At 40.3% G+C, this 24,487-nt stretch overlaps 1 protein-coding gene across 2 annotated transcripts in view; it reads left to right on the forward strand.

Moving 5' to 3' along the window:
• LOC108512429 (adhesion G-protein coupled receptor F2) overlaps positions 1-24,487 on the forward strand; it is a 38,618-nt gene that overhangs the window by 12,135 nt on the left and 1,996 nt on the right. Inside the window, exons 2-8 of one of the 2 annotated variants that reach the window (XM_017847701.1) lie at positions 4,154-4,254; positions 8,730-8,772; positions 9,952-10,103; positions 11,038-11,271; positions 12,255-13,616; positions 18,018-18,059; positions 21,530-21,589. In XM_017847701.1, the coding sequence (XP_017703190.1) occupies positions 4,183-4,254; positions 8,730-8,772; positions 9,952-10,103; positions 11,038-11,271; positions 12,255-13,616; positions 18,018-18,059; positions 21,530-21,589 (1,965 nt within the window). In that variant the 5' untranslated portion in view covers positions 4,154-4,182. The remainder of the gene's footprint in view (positions 1-4,153; positions 4,255-8,729; positions 8,773-9,951; positions 10,104-11,037; positions 11,272-12,254; positions 13,617-18,017; positions 18,060-21,529; positions 21,590-24,487) is intronic. The other variant, XM_017847702.1, reaches the window with a different exon arrangement.

The raw sequence follows: 24,487 nt of genomic DNA on the forward strand, positions 1-24,487 counted from the left end.
AAAAAAAAAAAAAAAAAAAAAAAAAAAAAAAAAAAAAAACAAGAAACAAAAAACAAACAAACCAAAGATCAGCTCTTTCTTATTTTAGAAAAGCCACATGACATATACTTAAAAAAAAAGTTACAGATCTGAGTTCAAATTCTAAATAATAAACAGACAATAACTGTTTGCTTTCTTCTGTTTTTCCCTTCCATAATGTCTGTATTCAGGCAGGAGGGATGGACTGGTCATTAACTAAAGGGAAAGCAGAGGGATGGTTAATGACAGACGCTGTGGAATCTTCCACCCCTGAGATCATCTGAAGTGTACACCCACAGTCTGGGAACTTCTACAACACTTTGTGAAATCTCACTTGAAGTCTCAGTAATTCATTACAAAGTCTAATTATGCAAGTAGCAGCCGCAGACTGTGAGCTGACCAAGCTGGTGATTGAAATCCTTCTGGTTGTCTGATAAAGTTCTGTCTGGAGTTTTGTTTACCTTTTTGATTACTGTGATTTGTGACTTCTAGTTCAATACTTTTTTTTTTCTTAAGTGAGAGGTGAGGTTTTAAAAATTTCTTTTCAAAATTGTCTTGTAAAATTGCTTGTCTCTATTGCTGTGTGTGTGTGTGTGTGTTTCAGTCAAGCAATTTTTTTTTTCTAAAGGAGCCAAACACTGAACATGTCCTGGCCTGCAGTTCACATGTTTTCCTTTTGCCTGTTTTGTCTTACATTAGGAAGCTGGGCCTGTAGTCAGTCAACTGTATGGCTTTTAGGTGAAGAAATTCTACATAAAAACAGGAAGAGACATTCTGAAATTAAGTTGCTCACAAAGATGAGACTCGATTTGTGGAATCTGGAATTTTGGAATGCTTCCTGTCATGCTGATTCATTCGGCTTTGATTCTCAGAGTCTTACAGTCTCTAGGGAGAAAGCCCCGGTCCAAGTTCCCAGCGCCCCCGGGTGTGCATCAGATCTGTCACACCGTGAATTCCCAGAGTTGTGAGGGACTGTGGGAAAGAAGCCATCCTTGTTCTAACTGCTAGGACATTGCTCAGACATAAGGCGCTCATTTTTTGTTTGTTGAACAAACGTATAGATTAACATCTTAAGTAGCTTCTTCAGGTTTGGAAAGCAGACAGCAGAGAATGGGTTGGAGGGTTGGAAATGTTATTTCTTTGTAGATGCAGCCGCCCTACTAGTATACTTTGGTGTTCCTTTTTTGTTCCCCTCCCCCCACCCCACATTTTTCTTTTCTTTTTTTTTTTCTAAATAAGGGAGAGGGAAAACAGTTTCTTAATTTTTATTTTAAAAAATTTCTAATGCTTTTGTATTTGGCACATATCACCTTAGGAAATTTCAATTCTTATTAAATTTTTTTTTTTTTTTTTAATATGAATCACGTGAAGTGACTTATGTTTAGGTTGTATGTTCTTGACGGGTAAACCTTTTCTGAAATAAATGTCTATAATGAAGACGGGTAAACCTTTTCTGAAATAAATGTCTATAATGAATTTTTTGGCTTAGGACATGGTAAACCAACATTTCAAACATTTGTTTGAGAGGCAAGANTGCAATACTAATGAAATTTTTTTTTTTTTTTTTAATATGAATCACGTGAAGTGACTTATGTTTAGGTTGTATGTTCTTGACGGGTAAACCTTTTCTGAAATAAATGTCTATAATGAAGACGGGTAAACCTTTTCTGAAATAAATGTCTATAATGAATTTTTTGGCTTAGGACATGGTAAACCAACATTTCAAACATTTGTTTGAGAGGCAAGAGTTATACTAGAGTTACCCCTGCTGACCCGGGGGAGGGAGGTCAGAACCACTAGATGCCTGTGGCTTTTCACAAGAAAATGAGGACAGAGGCTCTGGTGAATAGGAGGTGGGTGCTCAAAAGATTAGAGTCACGCTACTGTTTTGCCGCTACACGTTTTTGCTTCTTTTAAACTTTCTGCTTCATAGAACTAGAAAAAAGCTAATGACTATGGTTTAATGTCAACAACTCTGAAAGAAAAATAATCTCATTCAAGCCCAGATTAAAACACGCTACTTAATTTAAAGGGCAATCAGTTTTATCGGCTAAGTTTTTTAAAAGGTCAGCTTTAAGAAATGTTTCTTCCAGTTAAAAGAAATTAGATAAAGCTGAAAATACGCTAAAATTAAAATCACACTGTTGCTGAAACATGGAAAAAGACAGCATGTCAGAGTTGTGGTCCTCAGTTATTTTATTACAAGGTAGACTTGGGAAGTAAAGAAAATGTTAAAAACTTCTGGGCTCTGTGCAGCAGCATAACTATCAAAAAAGACCATACTGCAAAGTATAATGAAGGTCACTTCCACGGAGATCACAAAGCCCTCATTTGGACATAACAGAAATGTAATTTTAGTAATAATCAAAAGCATTTTTCATAAAAATTATAACAACTATATTTACAATGCAAAGCAAAATGGCAATTTAATAAACAGATTTTCAACATAGTACATTAAAATTTTAAGCAAACAGAATGATTTTCATCCTGATTTGCAGAACTCAGCTGATCATACACCTTTTTTAAAAAAATATCTACTTGAGCTTCTGTGCTGTGTAGTGCTAACATTATGAAAGTTTGTTGTCTTGTGTCATCCCCTAAATCATTTTCTAGAATTAGTTTTAATTAAGAAAAGAACATTCTGTGTGAGGAGAGTTTTGAAAGATAAAATCAACTTGATTCAGAAAACATGGAGTCATCCTTAAGTTTCATGAGCATTATGTCATCAAATTCATCAATGGCTTTAATTTTTTCCAATTTTGATTATTTTGCCCAAAGCAGTAATTGCATTGGTGATGATTCTGATAGGTCAGTTTGATGATTTTTATACCATAATTTTCATCTGTTTGAATAACTTAGGTAGGAATAAAGGATGAAAATATGGCTGGCAATTTTACTTGAAATTGTGTGTCCCTCTGTACTGCTACAAAATACATTTAAAATGATGAATAACAAAGTAGCCTCTTTAAGTAAGAACTACAAATGTTTGGACAGCTGTATTAATACTAGGCTGAGATAGGCAATACAAACTATTTTAAATAATCACTGAATTTCAGTGGAATTTTAGCTAGACAAGTATTTCAATGGAGGAAACATGATTGGAAGATGAATTGTGCCTAGTCTTTAAAATAATGACGTTGTTTCCTATGGAATTATGCGTGATTGGGCTAGAGTTCTTCTTGGCTAAAAATGGTCAAATAACAAATATAAACCATTGTGATTGCTTCTGGCCTTTGTTGATTACATTCAAGTCTTCTGAATCCTTTTAACTAAAAGTGAAGAAACAGCAAATCACTTTCAAGGATGATCTCAACTCAAGATGAAATATATTAACATTATTAAAGTATAATACTAAATTTCTTAGCTTAGGTGAGTCCCCTGTAGAGCACAGACCCTGATACAAATTATGAGCTCTTCCCAACCACCTCCCCTCCATCCCTCCTCCCTACCTTCCTCCTTCTTTACTGAATATACTGTATGCCAACCATGTGTCAAGCACTGTTCTAGGTGTCGAGGAATCAGTTTAGTTTTGATATCAGTCCTGGTAGAAATAACAATAACAGACCATGCTCAAGATCAGTTTTGAAGAAATCACCAATTACCTATGAACATACGGCTCCAGAGTTAGGTGGGAGTGAGGAATAATAGGCCAAGCCTCTTCAAAAGATATTTCTAGGCTGAGTTTGCCCATAGGAACCCCAGCTCATCTTCTACTGTAGCCATTCACAGACTTCTCAGCCCCGCCTAACCCAGAGACTGAAGTATCATTCTTGCTCCTGAATACAGGCTGTTATTTATTATATCCATGCGGGCAAGGTGAAATCTGGCAGGCAGTAGCTTCCTTTGGAGGGGTTCTCATGTTAGGAGTGACGTGCAAGCTAACAGTAGAGGGTGGGGGATATCTCAGCAATTGCCTGTGTCTCCCAATGCTGCCTCTGTTCTCACTGCAGCCTCCTAGAGAACGAAGTCAATGGGAGGCCACAGGACACTGCCTCTGGAGCAGAAAGGTCTGAGTAGGCAGCATGGAAGAGGAAGACTGCCCAGTCTCATAGGTGAACTGATTGGGTCTGCAGTGGCATGGAACCTATGAAAGCTTCAAATTGGAGACATTTTGCCTTTTTATTTATTCTTGTAGAAACAAGAAAGTCAGCTGTGTGGAGGACAATGACTCATACACTTTTGCTGTACTGCTTGGTGTTTCTTTTGCCCACAGAGTCATGTAGGACATTGTCCCAGGTAAGAAAAGGGGAAGGAGTGGAGGATGAACTGGTGGGGAAAGCAAATGGACAAAAAAAAATCCATCAGCTACCAGCTCTCAGTTACCAGAGAGCTGAAGTATAGGGCAAAGATGGTGATAGAGTGGCCCAGCCGGAAGTGATTATAACTACAGCTAACCAAAACCCACTTTAGCCAATAGCTACACATTGTTTTTCTCTCAGCTTTTTCCCATGAGTTCCTGAGATGCAATGAGGCTCGAGTGATTTAAGAGTAATAAATACTTTGTTCTATATCTTCTGATAGTGAATGTTTCAGTTGTTCATAACCAGGGTGGTACCATTTCCTGGGGCACTTGAAAATGTGGGGTGGTAACGGTTGCCACAATGACCAGGAGGTATTAATGGCATTTAGAGGTAGGGCCTAGGAATGGCCTGGCATAATGAAGCACTGTCCCATCCAAAATGGCAATAGCATCTCCCATAAGAAACCTGATAGAAACCTGAAGAAACTCCCATAAGAAACATCTCCCATAAGAAACTTGAAGAAACTCCCATAAGAAACCATAACCATGAATGGGTTAGAAGGAGCAATTAGGAGCTAGAAGGAGCTAGAAGGAGCTGGAAGGAGCAACTCAGGCAGTGGTTAAGCGAGGTCTCACTGGTACAGAGTTTCTGGCAATGGACTATTTTAAATTTTGTAGGACAGGGGGCCCTATGGCTCTTTCTGAAATATTTTTCCTGACACCGGAAGTAATTTTAATTTCCCTGTTAGTTACTCATTTAAAATAAGCTGTGGAGGAGCACTTGAGAGAGGATACATGAAAACATTTGAGCATCTTCTGAAGAGAGTACTATTATTTGACTGCAAGTTCTGGAAGGGAGTTTTGAGATCAACTGGTGAAACTCCACTCCCTTATTTTGCAGTTGGGGGGATGGAGACCCATGGTGTGAGATGTGATTTGCTTGAAGTACATACTTACTCAGTTACAGGGCCAAGGCCAGAACCCCTGTTTTCAGATTCTCCACTTCTTGATCTTTCCATTTTAATGTATGTCTTCTTAACAAGATCCTTTTTAGGAAAAAAAGACTTTGGAAGTTCCTTCCAAGAGTTTTTCAAGTGATATTTACTTTACCCTCAAGTTGGTTTGTCTTTGCATGGGAATCTTCTGCATGGCTCCCCTTCCCCACTAATACTAAACAGGTACCTGGTTTCTGGGAGAAGTTAGAGACTCTTGGAAAGACCATTTCCTGAAGGCTGTCAACCCTACAGCTTGTTACTAATTCCTCCTTTCATTCCGTTTCCGCAATCACACTTTTCTACAAGACAGAATGTGGACAGTAGGTAGAGCATGGGAGGATGGCTTTGTTTCTCTTGATCATTGGGATTTACCTTACTGGGAACATTGTATCCTTCTCTTCTCATTAGACAAGCTACTGGGTGCTGAGCTGCTGAGCTGCTGATACTGCTGGCTCCTGACCTGCCTATGCACCCAGGCAGCTCAGCAGGTTCAGCAGGTTGCCGGTTTGCAAGCCTCTGTTTTTCACAGTATTAGGTTGGGGACCTAATACTGTTTTTCACAGTATTAGGTTGGTATCCCAAGCTAAAGTAATCTATACTGGATGCTACACTAGAAATGAAATAACCAGAGGAGTATGTGATGTGCTCTGCAAATTAGATGGGAAGAAATTAATCAGATCCTTCCCTTAAGAAGGCAGAGTTTTCAGAACTACAAGTAAACAGAATATCATGGTTTTCTGCCCGTATACATGATAAATATAATGTGACTTCACTAGAGTTTATTTAATGGACCAAATATCATCCAGAGTTGTTGACCTATAAGTGCATTTATCACAGTGCATTGAACACCGTGGTCCTATCAAGATGGTGTTGAGTATCTTGAGATGCCTGTATTTCCTTCCACTCATCCCCTCTGCCTGTTGCCCTTGGACACAGGCTGGCTGTTTAGAAAAAACAATATTGTAGGATCAGGAGATCTAAGTTCTCATCCTAGCTGTAAGGGGCATTTCCTGCATGGACTTGTACAAATCACCGCAATATCAAGCCTCATTTTCCTTAACTGTAAAATAAGAGGGCTGGATTGGATGATCTATAAAGTCTTCCAAAATTCTGAAGATGTTATTTTAGCATTCTTGTTTGGTGCAAGAATTTTAATTCTTCCACTTATAAAATAAGGCTTGATTCTCCGCACTAGAAAATGAAAAGTCATCTTCTGTCGGTGATTTCACAGATATGAATCCTCAGTGATACTTTCTTGACTTCGGAGAGATCCCAAAAGCTCAATTCAGATACCCCACAAGTTCTTATTCAGTAGAGAAAAGAGGGAATATTCAGCTTTGTTTCTTGATAACATAAAGAGAAGTAAGGTTGTGAAGAAGAACCCCATGAGTTGGCATGAACCCCAAGAGTTAGTCACAGAGCTGTGTCAGTGAATATCCAATTTCTTCCTCAATGGATTAGAACTTGGAGCCCAAGTTGCAGTAATTGGGTCAAGGGTCTTCTCAGCCACTAGGAAACACTATTCTGGTGCAGAAGCAAGAAAACTGAGTCATTCTCTCTCTCCTCACACACATATACACACATGAACATATATGTCAGTGTATATATATGCATACTAAAATATATATATGCATACACACATATGCACAAGACACTAAACTAGCTACTTGGAGGAATATACTGAAGCACAATACACAGTACATGTTCTTAAGGAACTTGTGATTTAATTGAGGAGTTAATATGCTTCTATAAAAAAGATTAGATAGCAAAATGGCAGGTCAGGTGAGAATATGCCAAGCATTGAATGTGTGTATGGCTGTATGGATGATGATCCCTGTAGGAGCCAGAGGAAAAGATGTATCATGTACAGAACTGGATCAGGAAAGATCTCTTGGAAGGGAGAAACTTGAGCTTTGTATGTAATTGACGTTTGACATTCATAAGTTTATGTGCAGAGTAATAACAGTAGTAAATTCTTAAATAGACTTATAGTATTCTTAGAGCCCATTCCTAGTGCTTTTCATAGATGAGCGCATTTATTCCTCATAAACATGCTCTAGGGCAAGTATCATACAATTATAGTACTATAGTTCCTACTCTACTTTATGGAAGAAGAAACTGAGGCTCGGAGGGATAAAGTTTCCCAAGGTCTCAGATGTTGGTGTTGAGATTTGAACCCAGGTTGTCTACTCCCAGAGTACATCCCTTGACCACTATGTGGCACTTTCTTAGTGAAGGGTCGGATATGGTCTCAATGGATGGGACAAAGAAGGGGTTCTAATTAGGACTGATGGAGATGCTCATGGTATGGGGAGCTAGGTTTTGGGGAGTTCTCCTAAGGAAAAAGAATGCAATATTACACATACAAAACTAAGGGGAAAGTGAAAATTTATTTAGAATGAGAAAAGGAATCACAACAAATTTCAAATTTAGAGATGCTGGATAGTGTTATTTAGCATTATTCAGTAATAAAACAATATTTTTTATTAATGAAATGCCCACCTTTTAGTTCCTACATTTTTGACTGCATACTTGCATGATCTTATTGTTTTTTCTATAGAGAGAATAGAAATATTATTCAGTCTTTCCTTCAGCATTATTGATCAAATTTGTTTCTTATTATTCCTAGTTTAGAAAAGTATCTTTCAGTTTCTAATTTATTATTAGTAATGGCATGTAAGCATGTAGGACTGTTATCAAATTTGGGAAAATTCTATCCAATTTATTTCATATGTGAGCTGCAAGGTATCAGGGAACTTAGAATTTTCTTGTTCTGTGAATAATTGTAAATGTTCTTAGAATTGATATCACTTAAGTGTTGATGTTCTCATTGTAATGTAGAAGTGACTGGAAACTACATAACTATATCCTACTAAATTCAAACTAAATGTATCCCAGCTTAACTTGTCCAGAATCCGTGAGTAGATATGGCTTCTCTAGTGATACCCAAAATGAGAGAGAGTATGAAGGAGGCAGAACTGAAATGGCACAAAATGATGGTCTTAACAGATGGTAGGTGGTTAAAACATTTTGCTTTTGAGAATTTAATAAAATGTATGATCACAAGAACACATGAGATGATCTGCTCATTGAGCATGAGAGGAGAGCAATCTGCTCATTGCTAGATCCTTTCCCAGGGCTTCAAAAGGTCCCATTTGAGCAAGGCTCTCTGAGGCTTAACCTTCGTCAGGTTCCCTCTCAATCCACTTCTGCTCATAACGTGTTTCCTGGATAGAACATAGACTCTTATTACTGGAGAGAGAGGAGTGCTCCTACTGGGTAGCAGTGGGAAAGAAAGTGGTCCAGGCTGAAGGGAAAATGGGGTCACGGAGGAGCCGTAATTCATGGACTCAGCTTTGGGTGGGCCATGCTGGTATCATAGTTAATTTAACTGTGGTTGTTTGTGACTAAAGTGAGCTGTTAGGCTAACATATCAACAATTGATTTTGATGCACATTTTGATTTTCCCTTTCTAGGCTGCCAGCAAAGGCAAGGAGAAGGTGCCTGCCAGGCCATACGGTATGTTGGCAGCAGTTACTTATCCCATGGAAGTTTTGCTGTCCATCTATTGTAATAGAGGGCCATTCTCAGCCCTCTGTCCTGTGGCATGGCAGATGGAATCCTTGATGACTTGCATTTGGACTCTGATTTTTTTCCTTCATATTAAATTGTACCTTTGCCTTTTTTTTCTTCTTGACGTTTACGTTAGGGGGTACACGTGCAGGTTTGTTACACTGGCAAATTGCATGTCACTGGGGTGTGGTGTACGAATGATCCCACCCAGGTAGTGAGCATAGTACCAGGTAGTAAATTCTACATTTCACCCTAACCTGTTCCTCTCTCCTCCCAGTACCCTCTGCTCCATCCTTGTCTGAGAATTCTTTGCCATAGATCCTTTGGATTGAGCCCATTCAAACCGGTCCAGTGGCTAGAACAGGTCTGTGAGAAGTCATTGATGATATAACATATTATAGAGTTCCTGAGCTGAGAGACTTCTTAGAAAACATTGGAAGCAGTAGATTCCAACTAGAGCTGATCTGGGGAGCTTCAGGGGTCTGAGGAAGTATTCAGGGTTCCTGTGAGGGTGTAAGAGTGACCTAGTGGACTGCATTATGGGTTTGTCCCTCTCACTTCACCTGGGACAGTTCCAGATTTTTTTGGGTTGTTGTTTTTTTAGACAGAGTCTCACTCTGTCTCCCAGGCTGGAGTGCAGTGGCACGATCTTAGCTCATTGCAACCTCTGTGTCCTGGATTCAAGCAGTTCTCCTGCCTTAGCCTCCCGAGTAGCTGGGATTACAGGCACATGCCACTATGCCCAGCTAATATTTTGTATTTTTAGTAGAGATGGAGTTTCACCATGTGGCCAGGCTGGTCTCGAACTCCTGACCTCGTGATCTGCCCACTTTGGCCTCCCAAAGTGCTGGGATTACAGGTGTGAGCCACTGTACCTGGCCATGTTCCACTTTTATCTATTTTATACACTGCAGTTCAGGATAAGATTTTGTTGGAAACAATAAAATTTTGTTGCTAAAATAGATGACCACTGATCCACTTCAGTCTTCCTCCACTTTAGGAAGAGAAGACACTGATGTCTTCAGTATTTATGTGCTGTCACTGGCAGTGACACATTGGTGACTGGCCTAATGGGCCCAGAGCCCAGACCTTCCCATCTGATATGGTCTCCTTTCATTTTCCCAGGTGTATGCAATGGTGTCTGTACAGACAACTCCCAGTGTACTCAACCTTGCCCTCCAGACACTCAGGGAAATATGGGGTTTTCATGCAGGAAAAAGACATGGCACAAGATCACTGACACCTGTCGGACTCTTAATGCCGTCAACATCTTTGAGGTAATATCTTTTCTTTGCAATATGGATTCTGATGTGCACTGTATGAGCACAGTGGAGCCTCCCCTTGGCAGTGGATATTGCCCTCAGTAAGAGAGAGGACAAGCATGTGGCAGAGCAGCGTGTAGGGATGGCTGAACAGATAAGCAGCCACTAGTCTCATTTTCTATGCAAAAATAGCCTTCTAAACTTGGAGTATGTGAAAGTCTGTGCTCATAGACTCCTGGCCATGTGAAGGGGCAGGCTGCAGGAGGGCCAGAAGGGGGTCCTCTAAAGCAAGGGTTTGGAAACTTCTGTAAAGTGATAGACAGAAATATTTCAGGCTTTGTGGGTCACATGGTCTCTGTCGTGCCTACTCAACTCTACCATTGTAGCATGAAATCAGCTGTGGATAGTGTTTAAATTAATGGGCTGGTTGCATTCCAGTAAAACCTTATTTGCAAAAACCAGGCAGCCAGTCTGGGTCCATAGTTTGCCACCCCTGCCTTAAAGTATGGGAACCAGAGTCTGAATCTATGGGAGATACTTTCTATTGCTATTTTCAGTCTTGGTGTTCCAGTTGATTCATCCAAATCGAGTTTTAAATTTCTATTTTTAAGATAGACTCATCACTCATGATTTGCCCTTCATAAATATTACAAATAAGCTTAAATGGTACTAGAAATTTCTATATATACAGGTTATCTGAAGTGGTATGCTGAAGATAACAGTTGTTATTTGGGGAGAGGGGGATTAAAGAATAGGTAGATGGGAAGTAGGGACTTTTATTTGCTGGTTCATGCAACTCGGTATTGGTCAAGTTATTTGACAGCAGATGTGACTCTGCAAGGGGAAAACAGAAAAACATTATGTTAGGCTGTCCTAAGTTTTAGTAAAGGTACTTTTACATTTAACACAAAATAAAATTATAAAATTTCTTTCTTTTGCCATATCGTAGGAGGATTCACATTTGGTTCAGCCATTTGAAGACAATATAAAAATAAGTGTATATACTGGAAAGTCTGAGACCATATCAGATATGTTGCTACAAAAGTGTCCCACAGATTTGTCTTGTGTAATTAGAGGCATTCAGCAGTCACCCCGGATACCAGGAAACATTGCCATAATTGTGCAGCTCTTACACAACATATCAACAGCAATATGGACAGGTGTTGATGAGGAAAAGATGCGGGTGAGTGTTCCTGAATACTTGGAAGAACATTATCTTAGTGGGAAAGGAATGCAGGTTAGTTGGAGTATTATGTGAGCTTCTCAGGGGCTAGGAACCATTCTTTCACATCAGTATTTCTAATGTCTAGCAAAGCAAGTGTTCAGTAAATATTCATTAAAGAAAGGATGAATAAATGAATGGAGAAAGTAAACATATTTAATCAACAAATATTTATAGAGAGCACTTACTTGGTACTATAGTGAACTTTGGAGTATGATTTACCAATGCATCTTTTGGCTACTTAATACATTTAAGAAACATTCTGTTTTGGAGAGAGAAAGACTTTCCTTATTTTCATTTGTGAGTTAGGATAGGTTGCTAAAATGGAAAATAATTGAATGAAAAAAAAAAAAAAAAAAAAACAAAACAAAAAAACACAGCCATGCCTATCCATTGCAGAAACATGAAATAGAACTGGGTCCATTTTGCTTGGTTTTGATCTTCAAAGCAAAGATAATAAAAAGTAGATTCAGACTCCAGGGTGAATTTCCAATTTATTATATTCTTGTATAGGGCCCTGCAACACATTTGGGATGCAAGAGAGGTTAAACACGTGATGGGTTCTCTGAGCAGGGTAAGCAAGTTGCTAGTTTGCCTAGGTGTGATGTGGAGGGAATGATGGACAGGAGCATGTGGAAAGCTGTCCAGTGGCCTGGCTCACAGGAGGCCATTGCGTAAATGGAGGAGGGCATGGTGAGGCAATACCTTTGTAGCTCTATCATCTAAGTCAAACTTCAGTGTACATGCAAGTCACTTGGGGATCTTATTAAGATGAACATTCTGATTCATTAAGTCTGGGGTGGGATCTGAGATTCTATTGCTAAGAAGTCCCCAGAGTATGCTTAGGTTGCTGGTTGGAGGAGCATGCTTTATAAAAGTGAGTGTTGAATGTGCTGGCAGTTTCAGAGAGTGGCTCAGTACTAACACTGGTTCTTTATTGTCAGAGTTACAGCACCATAGCCAACCACATTCTTAATAGCAAAAGCATCTCCAACTGGACTTTCATTCCTGACAGAAACAGCAGCTATATCCTACTACACTCAGTCAACTCCTTTGCAAGAAGGCTATTCATAGATAAATATCCCGTTGACATACCAGATGTCTTCATTCATACTATGGGCACCACTGTATCTGGAGATAACATTGGAAAAAATTTCACTTTTTCGATGAGAGTTAATGATACCAGCAATGAAGTCACTGGGAGAGTGTTGATCAGCAGAGATGAACTTTGGAAGGTGCCTTCCCCTTCTCAGGTCATCAGCATTGCATTTCCAACTATTGGGGCTATTTTGGAAGCCAGTCTTTTGGAAAATGTTACTATAAATGGGCTTGTCCTGTCTGTCATTTTGCCCAAGGAACTTAAAAGAATCTCACTAATTTTTGAAAAGATCAGCAAGTTGGAGGAGAGGAGGACACAGTGTGTTGGCTGGCACTCTGTGGAGAACAGATGGGACCAGCAGGCCTGCAAAATGATTCAAGAAAACTCCCAGCAAGCTGTTTGCAAATGTAGGCCAAGCAAGTTGTTTACCTCTTTCTCAATTCTTATGTCACCTCACATCTTAGAGAATCTGATCCTGACTTATATCACATATGTAGGCCTGGGCATTTCTATTTGCAGCCTGATCATTTGCTTGTCCATTGAGGTCCTAGTCTGGAGCCAAGTGACAAAGACAGAGATCACCTATTTACGCCATGTGTGCATTGTTAACATTGCAGCCACTTTGCTGATGGCTGATGTGTGGTTCATTGTAGCTTCCTTTCTTAGTGGTCCAATAACACACCGCAAGGGATGTGTGGCAGCCACATTTTTTGTTCATCTCTTTTACCTTTCTGTATTTTTCTGGATGTTTGCCAAGGCACTCCTTATCCTCTATGGAATCATGATTGTTTTCCATACCTTGCCCAAGTCAGTCCTGGTGGCATCTCTGTTTTCAGTGGGCTATGGATGCCCTTTGGTCATTGCTGCCGTCACGGTTGCTGCTACTGAACCTGGCAAAGGCTATCTACGACCTGAGGCCTGCTGGCTCAACTGGGATATGACCAGAGCCCTTCTGGCCTTCGTGGTCCCAGCTTTGGCCATCGTGGTAGTAAACCTGATCACAGTTACACTGGTGATTGTCAAGACCCAGCGACCTGCCATCAGCAATTCCATGTTCCAGGAAGTGAGAGCCATTGTGAGAATCAGCAAGAACATTGCCATCCTCACACCACTTCTGGGACTGACCTGGGGATTTGGAGTAGCCACCGTCATCGATGACAGATCCCTGGCCTTCCACATTATCTTCTCCCTGCTCAATGCATTCCAGGTAAGTCCAGATGCTTCTGACCAAGTCCAAAGTGAGAGAATTCGTGAAGATGTTCTGTGATTAGGAGCTTGTGGCATTAGATTTCTATGTAAAAGTCAGTGGATCTGGAATAGCGTATGGAGTGGGGAAATAAACTTTTGTTCCAGAGAGACCTGGATTTGGATCCTGACTCTTTCGTTTACTAATAATGTATAACGTGATCTTGGGATATTTACTCAACTTTTTTGAGCCATATTTTCCTCACATATAAAATGAGTGCAATACTGTACACTTTACGGGAGTGTTTGAAAAATGAAATTAAATGGTGAATGGGAAAGAATCAAGTACTAAAATGATCCAAAGACCATAGACAGCCTAGTAATAGGCTAAGTTGTTATGGTTTAAAAATTAAGCAATAACACCTTCCCCAAAATTTAGGTATATAACTGGAGGTATTAAAGTTTGCACATTTATTACATTTCCTTCCACTTAGAATTTTTAGCTACCATTGGAAACCATCTTATTTTAACATGGCAAGCTATACAGAGAAGTATGGAAGATAGTTTCTCCTCTCTTCTCTTATCACACTTAGATGAATTAAGCAGTGTTCACAGTTTCATGTGCATCCTTTGCCAAATTTTCTATGCTCATACAAATATATTTTCACATAACACAGGGGTTAAAACAATGTATATTATTGTGTAACTTGCTTTTGCACTTAAAAATATGCGCTAGAATTTTACCAGCTCATTATGTATGAATATGTCTTTAATGGCTGCATAGCATTCCATATTCAATAATTTCCTTCTTGATTGAAATTTTGGTTTTTTTCCATTTTTTTCTGTTATAATGTGTGAATGATCCAAAGTTTATTATATTGAATGTTAATATGTAGATAGCAACTAATTGAAAAGCAAGCTTTTTTCTAAAGATATCTAAAACATTATCTTTTTATCTGAATGTATGCGGTAGCCTGTAAGACTATTTTCAAGTAAGTGCTTCACCTAATTGCTAACAGATATCTTAAGTCAAGTATCTTCTCATTTTCCTTTTTCAGAATTTATGTATAAATGATTTCACTTTATAATAAACACTTTGATGTCTTGAAGAACAAAGTTAATAATAATAGGGGTATCTCATATTTTGAGTCTCTACTTTTTCTGCACTTTTATAGAAAATATTAATTGCGTCCTACACAATTAATGTATAGCTTTGGTAGTTATAAGTTGCTTTATGCATGTTTACAAAACTAGTCATTGAAAAGACTTGGGTAAAAACCCTATTTTTCATAAACCCCTCATGAGCTCATAACTCACTCCACAGTATTTTCCTTCTCTTGTCTCCCTTAGGGCCATCTTCCCTGTGAGGTTTGTTTTGGACAAGGCTGTGAGCACTTGCATTTTGATATCTTGAGCACCTTTACCTGTCATTGTAGGATCACTTGTGCTTTCAATTTCATTTCTGCCTTGAATCCCAGTAAGGAGCAGGGAGGGGCCTACCTAAACGCCAAAGCAGACGGGGCAGTGAGGAGCTGAGAACAAAGTGTTGGTGAGGCCAGTGGGGGGCACTGGGCAGTGCTGTGTTGGTGCTGGCCTGTATTGACTCACAAGGAGCTGCCTATTGTATTTTCAGGATTGTTCTGAGCTGGCTGTGAACACAGTCATTAATAACAATTAAATCATACAGACTTGCAGTTAAACAAATTGGGTTAAAAGTAAAGGTCATGTTTCCTCAGAACTCATCACTTCCTAATTATTTGTCTACCTTTTCTCTTGAGGTTACTTGCCTCTATTGTGTCTGCATGGTGGAAAATCTGTACAATGATGTGCTCCTGCCCGTCTCTTCCTAAATCCATGCTCAACGATGTCACAGGGCAAGATTCAAATAGGCCATGGTGGGGGTAATTAACTATAGAGATTGGCAAACACTACAAATAAGGAGAGTTTATTGCCATTTACTAGCATATCACTGGATCAGGGCATCCTCTGAGGGAGGAGAGAGAGGAGCCATGGATCTACTGAGATGGGAGACACAACCAACTGGGTATAGAAAGCAGGAGAAGTAGAGTCTTAGGATGAGATGAGGGGCAGCAGCAGAGGCTGATGGAGCACAGACAGAGGGGAGAGATTCCGAAACATATTGAGAGGCCCAGAGGATGTGGGAAGAAGACTCTTGTAAAGATTTCCTGGTCTTAGCCCCAGGGGAATATCTGCAGTAGTTTTAAAACTCACCCATCCTCTTTACTAGAGAGGTTTTATTATGGTGTCAGTTGCTGCCTTGACTACCCACCTTGTCCATCCATAACTTCTGGTTGGCATCCTACTCTTGTATTTACTAAGAGTGATTGTGGGCTGGATGAGTTTTTTGGGACTCCCTCATAGCTATTTTGGTGGGAAAAAATAAAGCACATATACCAAAACCTGGGAGAACACCTTGAAATTAACCTGTCCAAACTGTGCTTTACCTACTAAAAGAAATGCGAAAAAGCTGCTACTGGTGAATTGTTTGTTGGGTATATTCTTTCTTCCCTTCTCAACCAGATACTAAACTTTATGGCCAATCTTTTAATCCAAATCTTCTGAAAGATATTTTGCATAACTTTATCTAACATGGCACGGGCCAACGAAAAGTGATCCTAGTGGAGTATTTCCCTGTGACATGTTTATAAAGTCATGTTAAACTCATGTTTATAGTCATGTTACATGACTATAAAAGTGCGGGTTGCATAATAAAGAAATTAAACACATACATACACTCAAATGAAGAGACACTACATTTATTACTTATTTTGTGCCAAGCATTATGCTTAATGTTGCAGATACAAATATAGATAGACCAACCCCAAGGAATTAAAAATCTTACAAGGAGAGAAATTCATCTTAGTTCTTTAGCCAAAGAATATTAGCCATCAGCATATTTGTAGAAAAAAGCATGCTAGAATTGTGGTTCCCAGATCTTTAAAAAATATAATTCCTGGGCCAAATTAATGGAGATCCTGACTTGAAATGTATTCCTAGTACCAAAATCAGGCTGGAATATATTTGTCAGAATGGGGCCTTATAAGAATGATAACTTTGCAACCTAATGGACCATGACAACAATAATGTTTTTGTAGCAGATACAATAAGAGATTTTAATAATTACCTTGTAGGTTCAGAGTCATACACAGAAGAACAATCTCATAAAAGCTACATGGAGATTAAGCGTTTGAGGGTTGGACTGGCTGAATAGAAAGGTGTATGTTAGTGTGTTTGGGGGACTGGATTAGCTGCAAGGATGTACACTGGTCCCTGTAAAGTTCTCCACCTCTCATCTGGGCTTTTACCAAATAGTGGTAGATTTGGTATTGTTCTCAGCAATGAATACCAGGTTGTAACATCTTTATGGTGCCAGCTGTATAAAACCCATGCCCCTTAACAGGCTTCTGGGTAGGTAAGATCAGGTAAGAGTTCACACTCACTTATGAAGTCAGAGCAGCTTAGCAAGGGTATTCCTAAATAAAAGGTCATATCTCACCTTTTCAGGTGAGCCATGGATGGAGTAACTGCACATTTAGGAGAAATTGTTGTCTGATGAATGTTCCTGTCTATCACATTTTGAATGCTGAATCTCACCTTCCTTTTCCTTAACTGAAAAATGCAACTACAACTTGCCATTCCTTCCTCAAGGGGGGTTTTGTATCAATGTATGTGAAACAGAAGTAAAAACTTCAAATGGACTATAGCTATAGAGGACAACTGTTTTATGGTTTTAATATATATATATACTATTTTTTTTTTTTTTTTTTTGGTAGGAAAAGGATATGAAAGCTAATTAATTTCTTCTACATCATCATATTGGGAATACTTGTCATGTGCTTAGAAACTCAATCTATTTAAAGTCATTAAGTTTTTGAGGATGTATACACTTGACTTTTCTTTGCAAGTTTTATAATATTCTTTGTAGTGGATGAGGAAGGAGGCTGAAGGTGTTATGGGAAGCTGAGCAACAGCTGTTTCTGCTCTTTTCTGTGGAAGCTTATCTTACTCACTGTTCAAGGACGGCAAGCCTGCATTCGTTGCCCAACACCTCCTCTGACTCTTTCTTGGATCATTATATTCAGTTCAGAGGCCCAGAGCCTGCTAAGTGAAACCACTTTTAATTTGCTCAACTTAAAAGGAAAGTTTAAAAATATTCCTGTATGATGTAGGGACCTTGGTCTCTTTGGTTTACTGAGGTACCTCTACAGTGACTGGCATATGGAAGACACTCATCAATATTCATTGAATGAATCTAGGTGTTGTGATCTAAGGATGATAAATTAAGAGATTTCATAAAATTGTTTTCTTTTTATCAAAATAGGAATTGGTAATAACTGAGAGTATGTTTTATCATCATCATTCTTTTGTAAATGACTCTTTTTCCCTCTTCTGTGTTTCCCAGGGCTTCTTCATTCTAGTGTTTGGAACCATCCTGGATCCAAAGGTACTGAATGTAAATTCTTCTTGTTGCTTTTTCTGTATTATCGGTACTTGGCCATGTAAAGGCTTGTAAAGGCTATTTATTGAAAAGCTCTCACTTCAGTCATTTGTACAGATGTATGAAGCCTGGATCACTGCTCTTTACAATGCAAATGATATTGACCAGCTTGCAAGTTCTTATGGGAATGAATGTTTTATGTACGTTAGTGCTGATTCTTAAAACAATTGTAGGTATTGCTATTTTCAATTTTATAGATGAGGAAACTGAGACTCAGAGTGAACAGCTTGCTCAAGATCAGTACAGAAATCAACTCTGATTAGTTGAAGCAGAAAAGGAACTTATTAAATCTTGCAGTATTATCTTTGGGAGGGTCTCTTTGGCTTGGAGTTTTGGAGGCTCTGCTCCAGGAATAGTTACCAATGCACACCACAGAAATGCTCCACAAGACATACCATTGCTCTTCCCCGCTTTGCTGGGCACAGATAGCACAGCTCACCAGGCCAATGTCAGGCAGTAAACACTTAAGCCAGAGTTGCTGCTACTGCTGCCTGGGAGATCGCCTCACCCTGCCTGTCTGGTACACCAGCACCCGCATTTATTCATTGTCATGTCTGATTGGCTGAGTTCAGGTCACATGGTCATGTCTTAGCTGCAAGGTTGGGTGGAAGTGTGAGTTCCTACTTGTATCTTGAACAGCAGTGGAGTCAAGAAAAGAAACTCTTCAAATACAGATGAGTCTTGATAAGTGATGAGCATTGAAAACAAATAAAAACCAAGCAAAGTAACAACCCCCCAAATGTTTATTCAGGCTTCTAAAACCACCCTCTTTCCATTGTACCATACTACCTTCTGGAAAAAGTAAAGCAAACAACCCTCTCAGATATAAATGCAAAACCCTTCTGTCAATTAAAGTAAATAAATAAATAAAAATAAAAAGGAACAGTACCAGGTTGGATTCACAAAACCAAACAAAAAACCTCAAACAAACAAAAAACATAATCTACTCCTTCCCCCAAGCACCCCACCTTCACTGCAGAGTTTCTTGTTTGTTTGCTTATTTATTTATGTTTTACTATTTATTTTTTACTAAATAAGAAGAGCACCTGTATTCAGCTGGCAAGACTTAGAGAAAAGGACATGTTAATTTTTTTTTTTTTTTTTGAGACAAGCTTTCACTCTATTACTCTGATTGGAGTGCAGTGGCACCATCATGACTCACGGCAGCCTCAACCTCTTGGGCTCAGGTGATCCTCCCATCATAGCCTCCTGAGTAGCTGGAACTACAGACACATGCCACTACACCCAGCTAATTTTTAAATGTTTTTGTAGAGATGGGGTCTCCCTATGTTGCCCAGGATGGTCTCGATCTCCTGAGCTCAAGGGATACACCCATGTTGGCCTCCCAAAGTGCAGGGATTATAGGAATGAGCTACTGCGCCCAGCCTACTGCCAGTAATATTCTATTAAATTAATATCAAAGGTTTGTTAAAAGGTCAGGAGATAGAGACCATCCTGGCCAAAGTGGCAAAACTCCGTCTCTACTAAAAAATACAAAAACGTAGCCAGGCATGGTGACATGTGCCTGTAGTCTGAGCTACTCAGGAGACTGAGGCAGGGAAATTTCTTGAACCTGGGAGGTAGAGGTTGCAGTGAGTCAAGATCACCCCACTGCACTCCAGCCTGGCAACAGAGCCAGTTGGGATGCAGAGATAATAATCTTTTCTCTGCCTTCTCCATTAGATTATGGCAAAGAACAAATGCAATTTTGTAGGTAAAAACACAAAGCACTTAAGGTACTGCCCAGTCATATGCCACAGGATTATGTTTCTATTATTTGTAAAACCACAACTAGTATCTATAGCCAGAGTACCAGCAGCTGCATTTTTACTTAGTTTACCAGTGTTAGGTGAGATGTGCAAAGAACTCCAAGCCATGGAAACTTCTATCAAGATCAAAACCTCTTACCTTTACAATTATGATATGAAAGGTAAATACTCAAAAGTGTCACAGGACCATACATGATTCATTGACCAAAAGTTGTATATACTAGTAGTCTTCAAACTTTTAAGATTAGTAAAACACAGTGAGCACATATCCCTAGATGTGTTCATTATTAACTTAAAAAGTGTTACGTACATTGTGAAACCTAAAAGTGAAAAAGGGTGAGAACAAAGAAATGTAAGCAGAAGTGGCAATATATCTTTACAAATCCCAGTGGGCCCTTGAGCACACTGTCCTCCATCCCTGACGGGTGGTTTGAGGTCTGTGTGTGACAAAGAATACGGCATCTGCAGGGAAAGGGGAAGCCACCCTGAGCTGGAGGGCTTTGGCATATATGAATTGTGAACATAGAACTTCTACAAGGCCTTGGAAGGTGAATAATATTTTGTATAGAAGAAATAAGAAGAGGGCCTGTATTCAGCAGGCAAGACTTAGAGAAAAGGACAGGATGACCTAGTCAGGGAAGATGAATTTCATGGGCTGTTGCTATGTTGTATAGTACTTTTTTCTTTGAGATGAGATGTCACTCTGTTGCCAAGGCTGGAGTGCACTGGCATGATCTCAGCTCACTGCAACCTCCACCTCCTGGGTTCAAGCGATTCTCCTGCCTCAGCCTTTTGAGTAGCTGGGGTTACAGGTGCCCATCACCATGCCCGACTAATTTTTGTATTTTAGTAGAGAGGGGTTTCACTATGTTGACCAGCCTGGTCTCGAACTCCTGACCTCAAGTGATCCACCTGCCTTGGCCTCCCAAAGTGCTGGGATTACAGGCATGAGCCACCATGTCCAGTCGTACAGTACTTTCTTCCTCTAGAAAAGGTTGTTTGAATAATTGACAAATTGTGAGAAGTGATTACATAAGTGCTCCATAAAAATAATGCCAAAGCTAGACCAGGTAAGGTGGCTCATGCCTGTAATCCCAGCACTTTCAGGAGGCCGAGACAGGCAGATCATGAGGTCAGGAGATTGAGATCATCCTGGGTAACATGGTGAAATTCCATCTCTACTAAAAATACAAAAAAAAGTAGCCAAGCGTGGTGGCACATGACTGTAATTCCAGCTACTCGGGAAGCTAAGGCAGGAGAATTGCTTGAACCTGGGAGGCGGAGGTTGCAGTGAGCCGAGATGGCTCCACTGCACTGCAGCCTGGATAACGGAGCGAGACTGTGTCTCAAGAAAAAAAAAAAAAAAAAAAGAAGAAGCTATGTTGAGGAATCCTCAAACTTGTGGCAAACTGTATTTCTCAACCATTGGGTCCATATTTAAGGCCCTGAAAGTGAGTATCCTGTGCCACCTCCACCTCTCTTGTCTCTCCCCATCTTTCCACCTTTTCCAAGACTACTCCACCAGGTCACTGATCCCTCCATATCCCTCCAACAGAACCTAGCTGCTAACACAGTACCTGGCCACAATATCAGCCAGGCCCAAGCATATGATCTTCTAATTCTTAACTTCTTTTGTTAAATATCCAGATAAGAGAAGCTTTAAAGGGTCGAGTAACCTCTGCAAAAAGGAGCTCCACAATATCAGAGGTAAAGCTTTCATATTCATTTTTGCATTTAAAAGTTTAACAAGATAACAATCTTGGAGTTTCTGGCATATGGAGTGTTGCTAACACTCTCACTTTAACACTTTGCAGTGTGGATTTCCCAGAAGTGCTGGGTGCCTCTTAAACAGTTCAGATTCTTTCTGGAATATGGGGATGCAAAGAGATGCAAGTGGAGTTACATGAATTTAGAGGAGAGTGACAAGGTGGCTGGCGTTGGAGGGTGAACCTCAAACCACATAGTAGGAGAGCAGGTGATGAAAGAAATGAGATAAGTCTTAGGTTCCCGTGATATCTCACTTGTTCTCTATGACTCCAATCAGTTGACCCACATCCAAAGTGTAAAAACTGCAGGGAAACAAATTCTGATCCTACACAAAGAACTACTCAAGAGGGGCCAGCTGCCATGGATGCTGAAGTGGTTTAAGTGGGCTTGGGGCCTGCTCAGGGTTGCTGTAGAGAAGATTCAGTCATTGGACAGCAGGCTGGACTATAACAGGGCCTCTAACTTATCTTCTATTCCTGTGACTTGGAAACAATGTATTGTTATGCAAAGAATGAGGGCCGTGAACTGTTTTGAGTGAGGGAAAAACTGCCGCTCAATTTTTTAAAAAACTTTTAAATGGCAGCAAAAGGAGATTCAGGGTTGGCCCAAGGAATACACCCACAACAAGCGAGGAGGTGATCTAGAGCCTCCCACGCCAATGTCTGCTGGGGTCCACATCCCCTGTCACGGACTGGGGCTTTAGGGGATCTGCATGGAGAGAGGCTAATTGATGGGGCTGGGTACCCTGTGGCCCTGAGAGCAGCATTGCCCCATCCTCATTCCTTGCCTTTCCATTCCCTCTCTATTGATTTCTTTAGCCCTGCTCTTCTCTTCTTTTTCTTCCCTCTCTTTTTCTGTTCTCGTTTGCCTTACTCTTACCTCACCTTTGGTCTTGTTTTAGTCTTTTGTCTCCATACCTGGGAATCTGCTGGTTTCTCTGTACCCCTTTCAGCTTTAAAAAAAAAAAAAATAGCAAAAGTTTAATGCAAACGACATTAATAAATGTCTAAAGCAATAGTTCTCAACTTGGGCTATACATTAGAATCAACTGGGAAGCTTCAAAAAATGGGGCTGCCTGGGTCACACCCCTGGAGATTCTCATTTGATTGGTCTGGAGTGTGGCTTGGATTTGGGGATTTTGAAAGCGCCCCAGGTGATTCTAATGTACAGTCAAGGTTGAGGGTCATTCATCTGAAGTCTCCCTGAAGTGTCCTGGCATTGTGAGTATTTGTCTCCAACAGGCATCCCTGATGTAAGTAGTCTCCTCCTTCACTTTGGTCTGCTGTGGTGCTCTCAGGAGAGCGTCCTGACTCTCTCAATCCCTTCCAATTTAGCTTTGCTCCTTTCCTTATGTGTTTCAGAATTGATCCATTCAGGTCATCATAGAGAAATTCTGCCTTTCAGTGTTATAAAATCCTAGTCATTTCTCCCACTTCTCTTTGTGTTTTTATTTGACTGGTAAGTCAAAATAATATCCAGCATTTTATGAGCAGTTGTTGATTGAATCAGTGGTTTTTGATGCTGGCTGTACCTTAGAAACACCTAGAAAGCTTAAAAAATATACCACTTCAGGGCACAGTGGCTCATGCCTATAATCCTTGCACTTTGGGAGACAGAGGCAGGCGAATTGCCTGAGGTCAGGAGTTCGAGACCATCCTGGCTAACATGGTGAAACCCCATCTCTACTAAAAATACAAAAATTAGCCAGATGGCACATGCCTGTAGTCCCAGCTACTCAGGAGGCTGAGGCAGGAGAAATGCTTGAACTCAGGAGGCGAAGAAGTTGCAGTGAGCCGGAGACTGTGCCACCACACTCCAGCCTGGGTGCCAGAGCAAGACACCATCTCAAAACAACAACAACAACAACAACAACAGACACTTCAGGCCTTAATCAAGAAAAATTAAATCAGAAACTCTTGGAGGTAGGGCCTAAGCATTTTTTAAAGTTCCCCAGTGATTCTAATGTGCTCTCTGGGTTAACAATCACTGGCCTAGGTACTATGTAAATTTATCCTAATATCTTGCCATTCCCCCTTCATTTCTTGCTCACTAACTTTAGGTCACTGCTTGCAATTAGTTTTGTCAACTCCGCTCAGAGGACAAATAGGTGTCTCATTTGTGCTCTTCTCTTCTGCTTTGTAGGCCTCTAATCCCTAGGTAGCAATCTTCTGTAGTCCAGATTCAACTCCCCTCCTCATGGCGCCTGCCTGGGTAGTGTCAGTCCTGCTTCCCAAAGCCAGCATAATAAATTTGCTTGTCTGTGTTCATTTCATATCTGATGTGATGAATTAGCCTATGTTTATGTGGTAGTAATTCTACCAGTGAGTTAATGTATTACCTATCTTAGGCAACGCATTCCTAAAACACAAGGACATCCTTTGGACACAGGCGCATTACAAAGGATGGCTTTAACGCTGAGGATTTCAGCAGACCAGCTGAGAGAGCTGTTTGAGAGCTTGGAGCATTTTGCTGTCTGTCTCTCTCTCTCCATGCCACTCAATGTCTTCTCCACTATCCACCATCTTCCCAAATTTGGGGCTCCTTCAGTAGGTGGAGCCAGACCAGGCCAAGGAGGAGGAAGATCTCTCACAGTAATCGGTTCCTATGGTGTCAGTGGTTCCAATATAAAAAAGGAGAGAAGGGAGCCGCACGCAATGGCTCGCACCTGTAATCCCAGCACTTTGGGAGGCCGAGGTGGGCAGATCACGAGGTCAAGAGATGGAAACTATCCTGGTCAACCTGGTGATTCCCTGTCTCTACAAAAAATACAAAAAGGCCGGGCGCGGTGGCTCAAGCCTGTAATCCCAGCACTTTGGGAGGCCGAGACGGGCGGATCAC

The sequence above is a fragment of the Rhinopithecus bieti genome, unplaced genomic scaffold, assembly GCF_001698545.2.
Source record: "Rhinopithecus bieti isolate Rb0 unplaced genomic scaffold, ASM169854v2 scaffold_28517, whole genome shotgun sequence".
In the NCBI taxonomy this organism is placed as follows: Eukaryota; Metazoa; Chordata; class Mammalia; order Primates; family Cercopithecidae; genus Rhinopithecus; species Rhinopithecus bieti.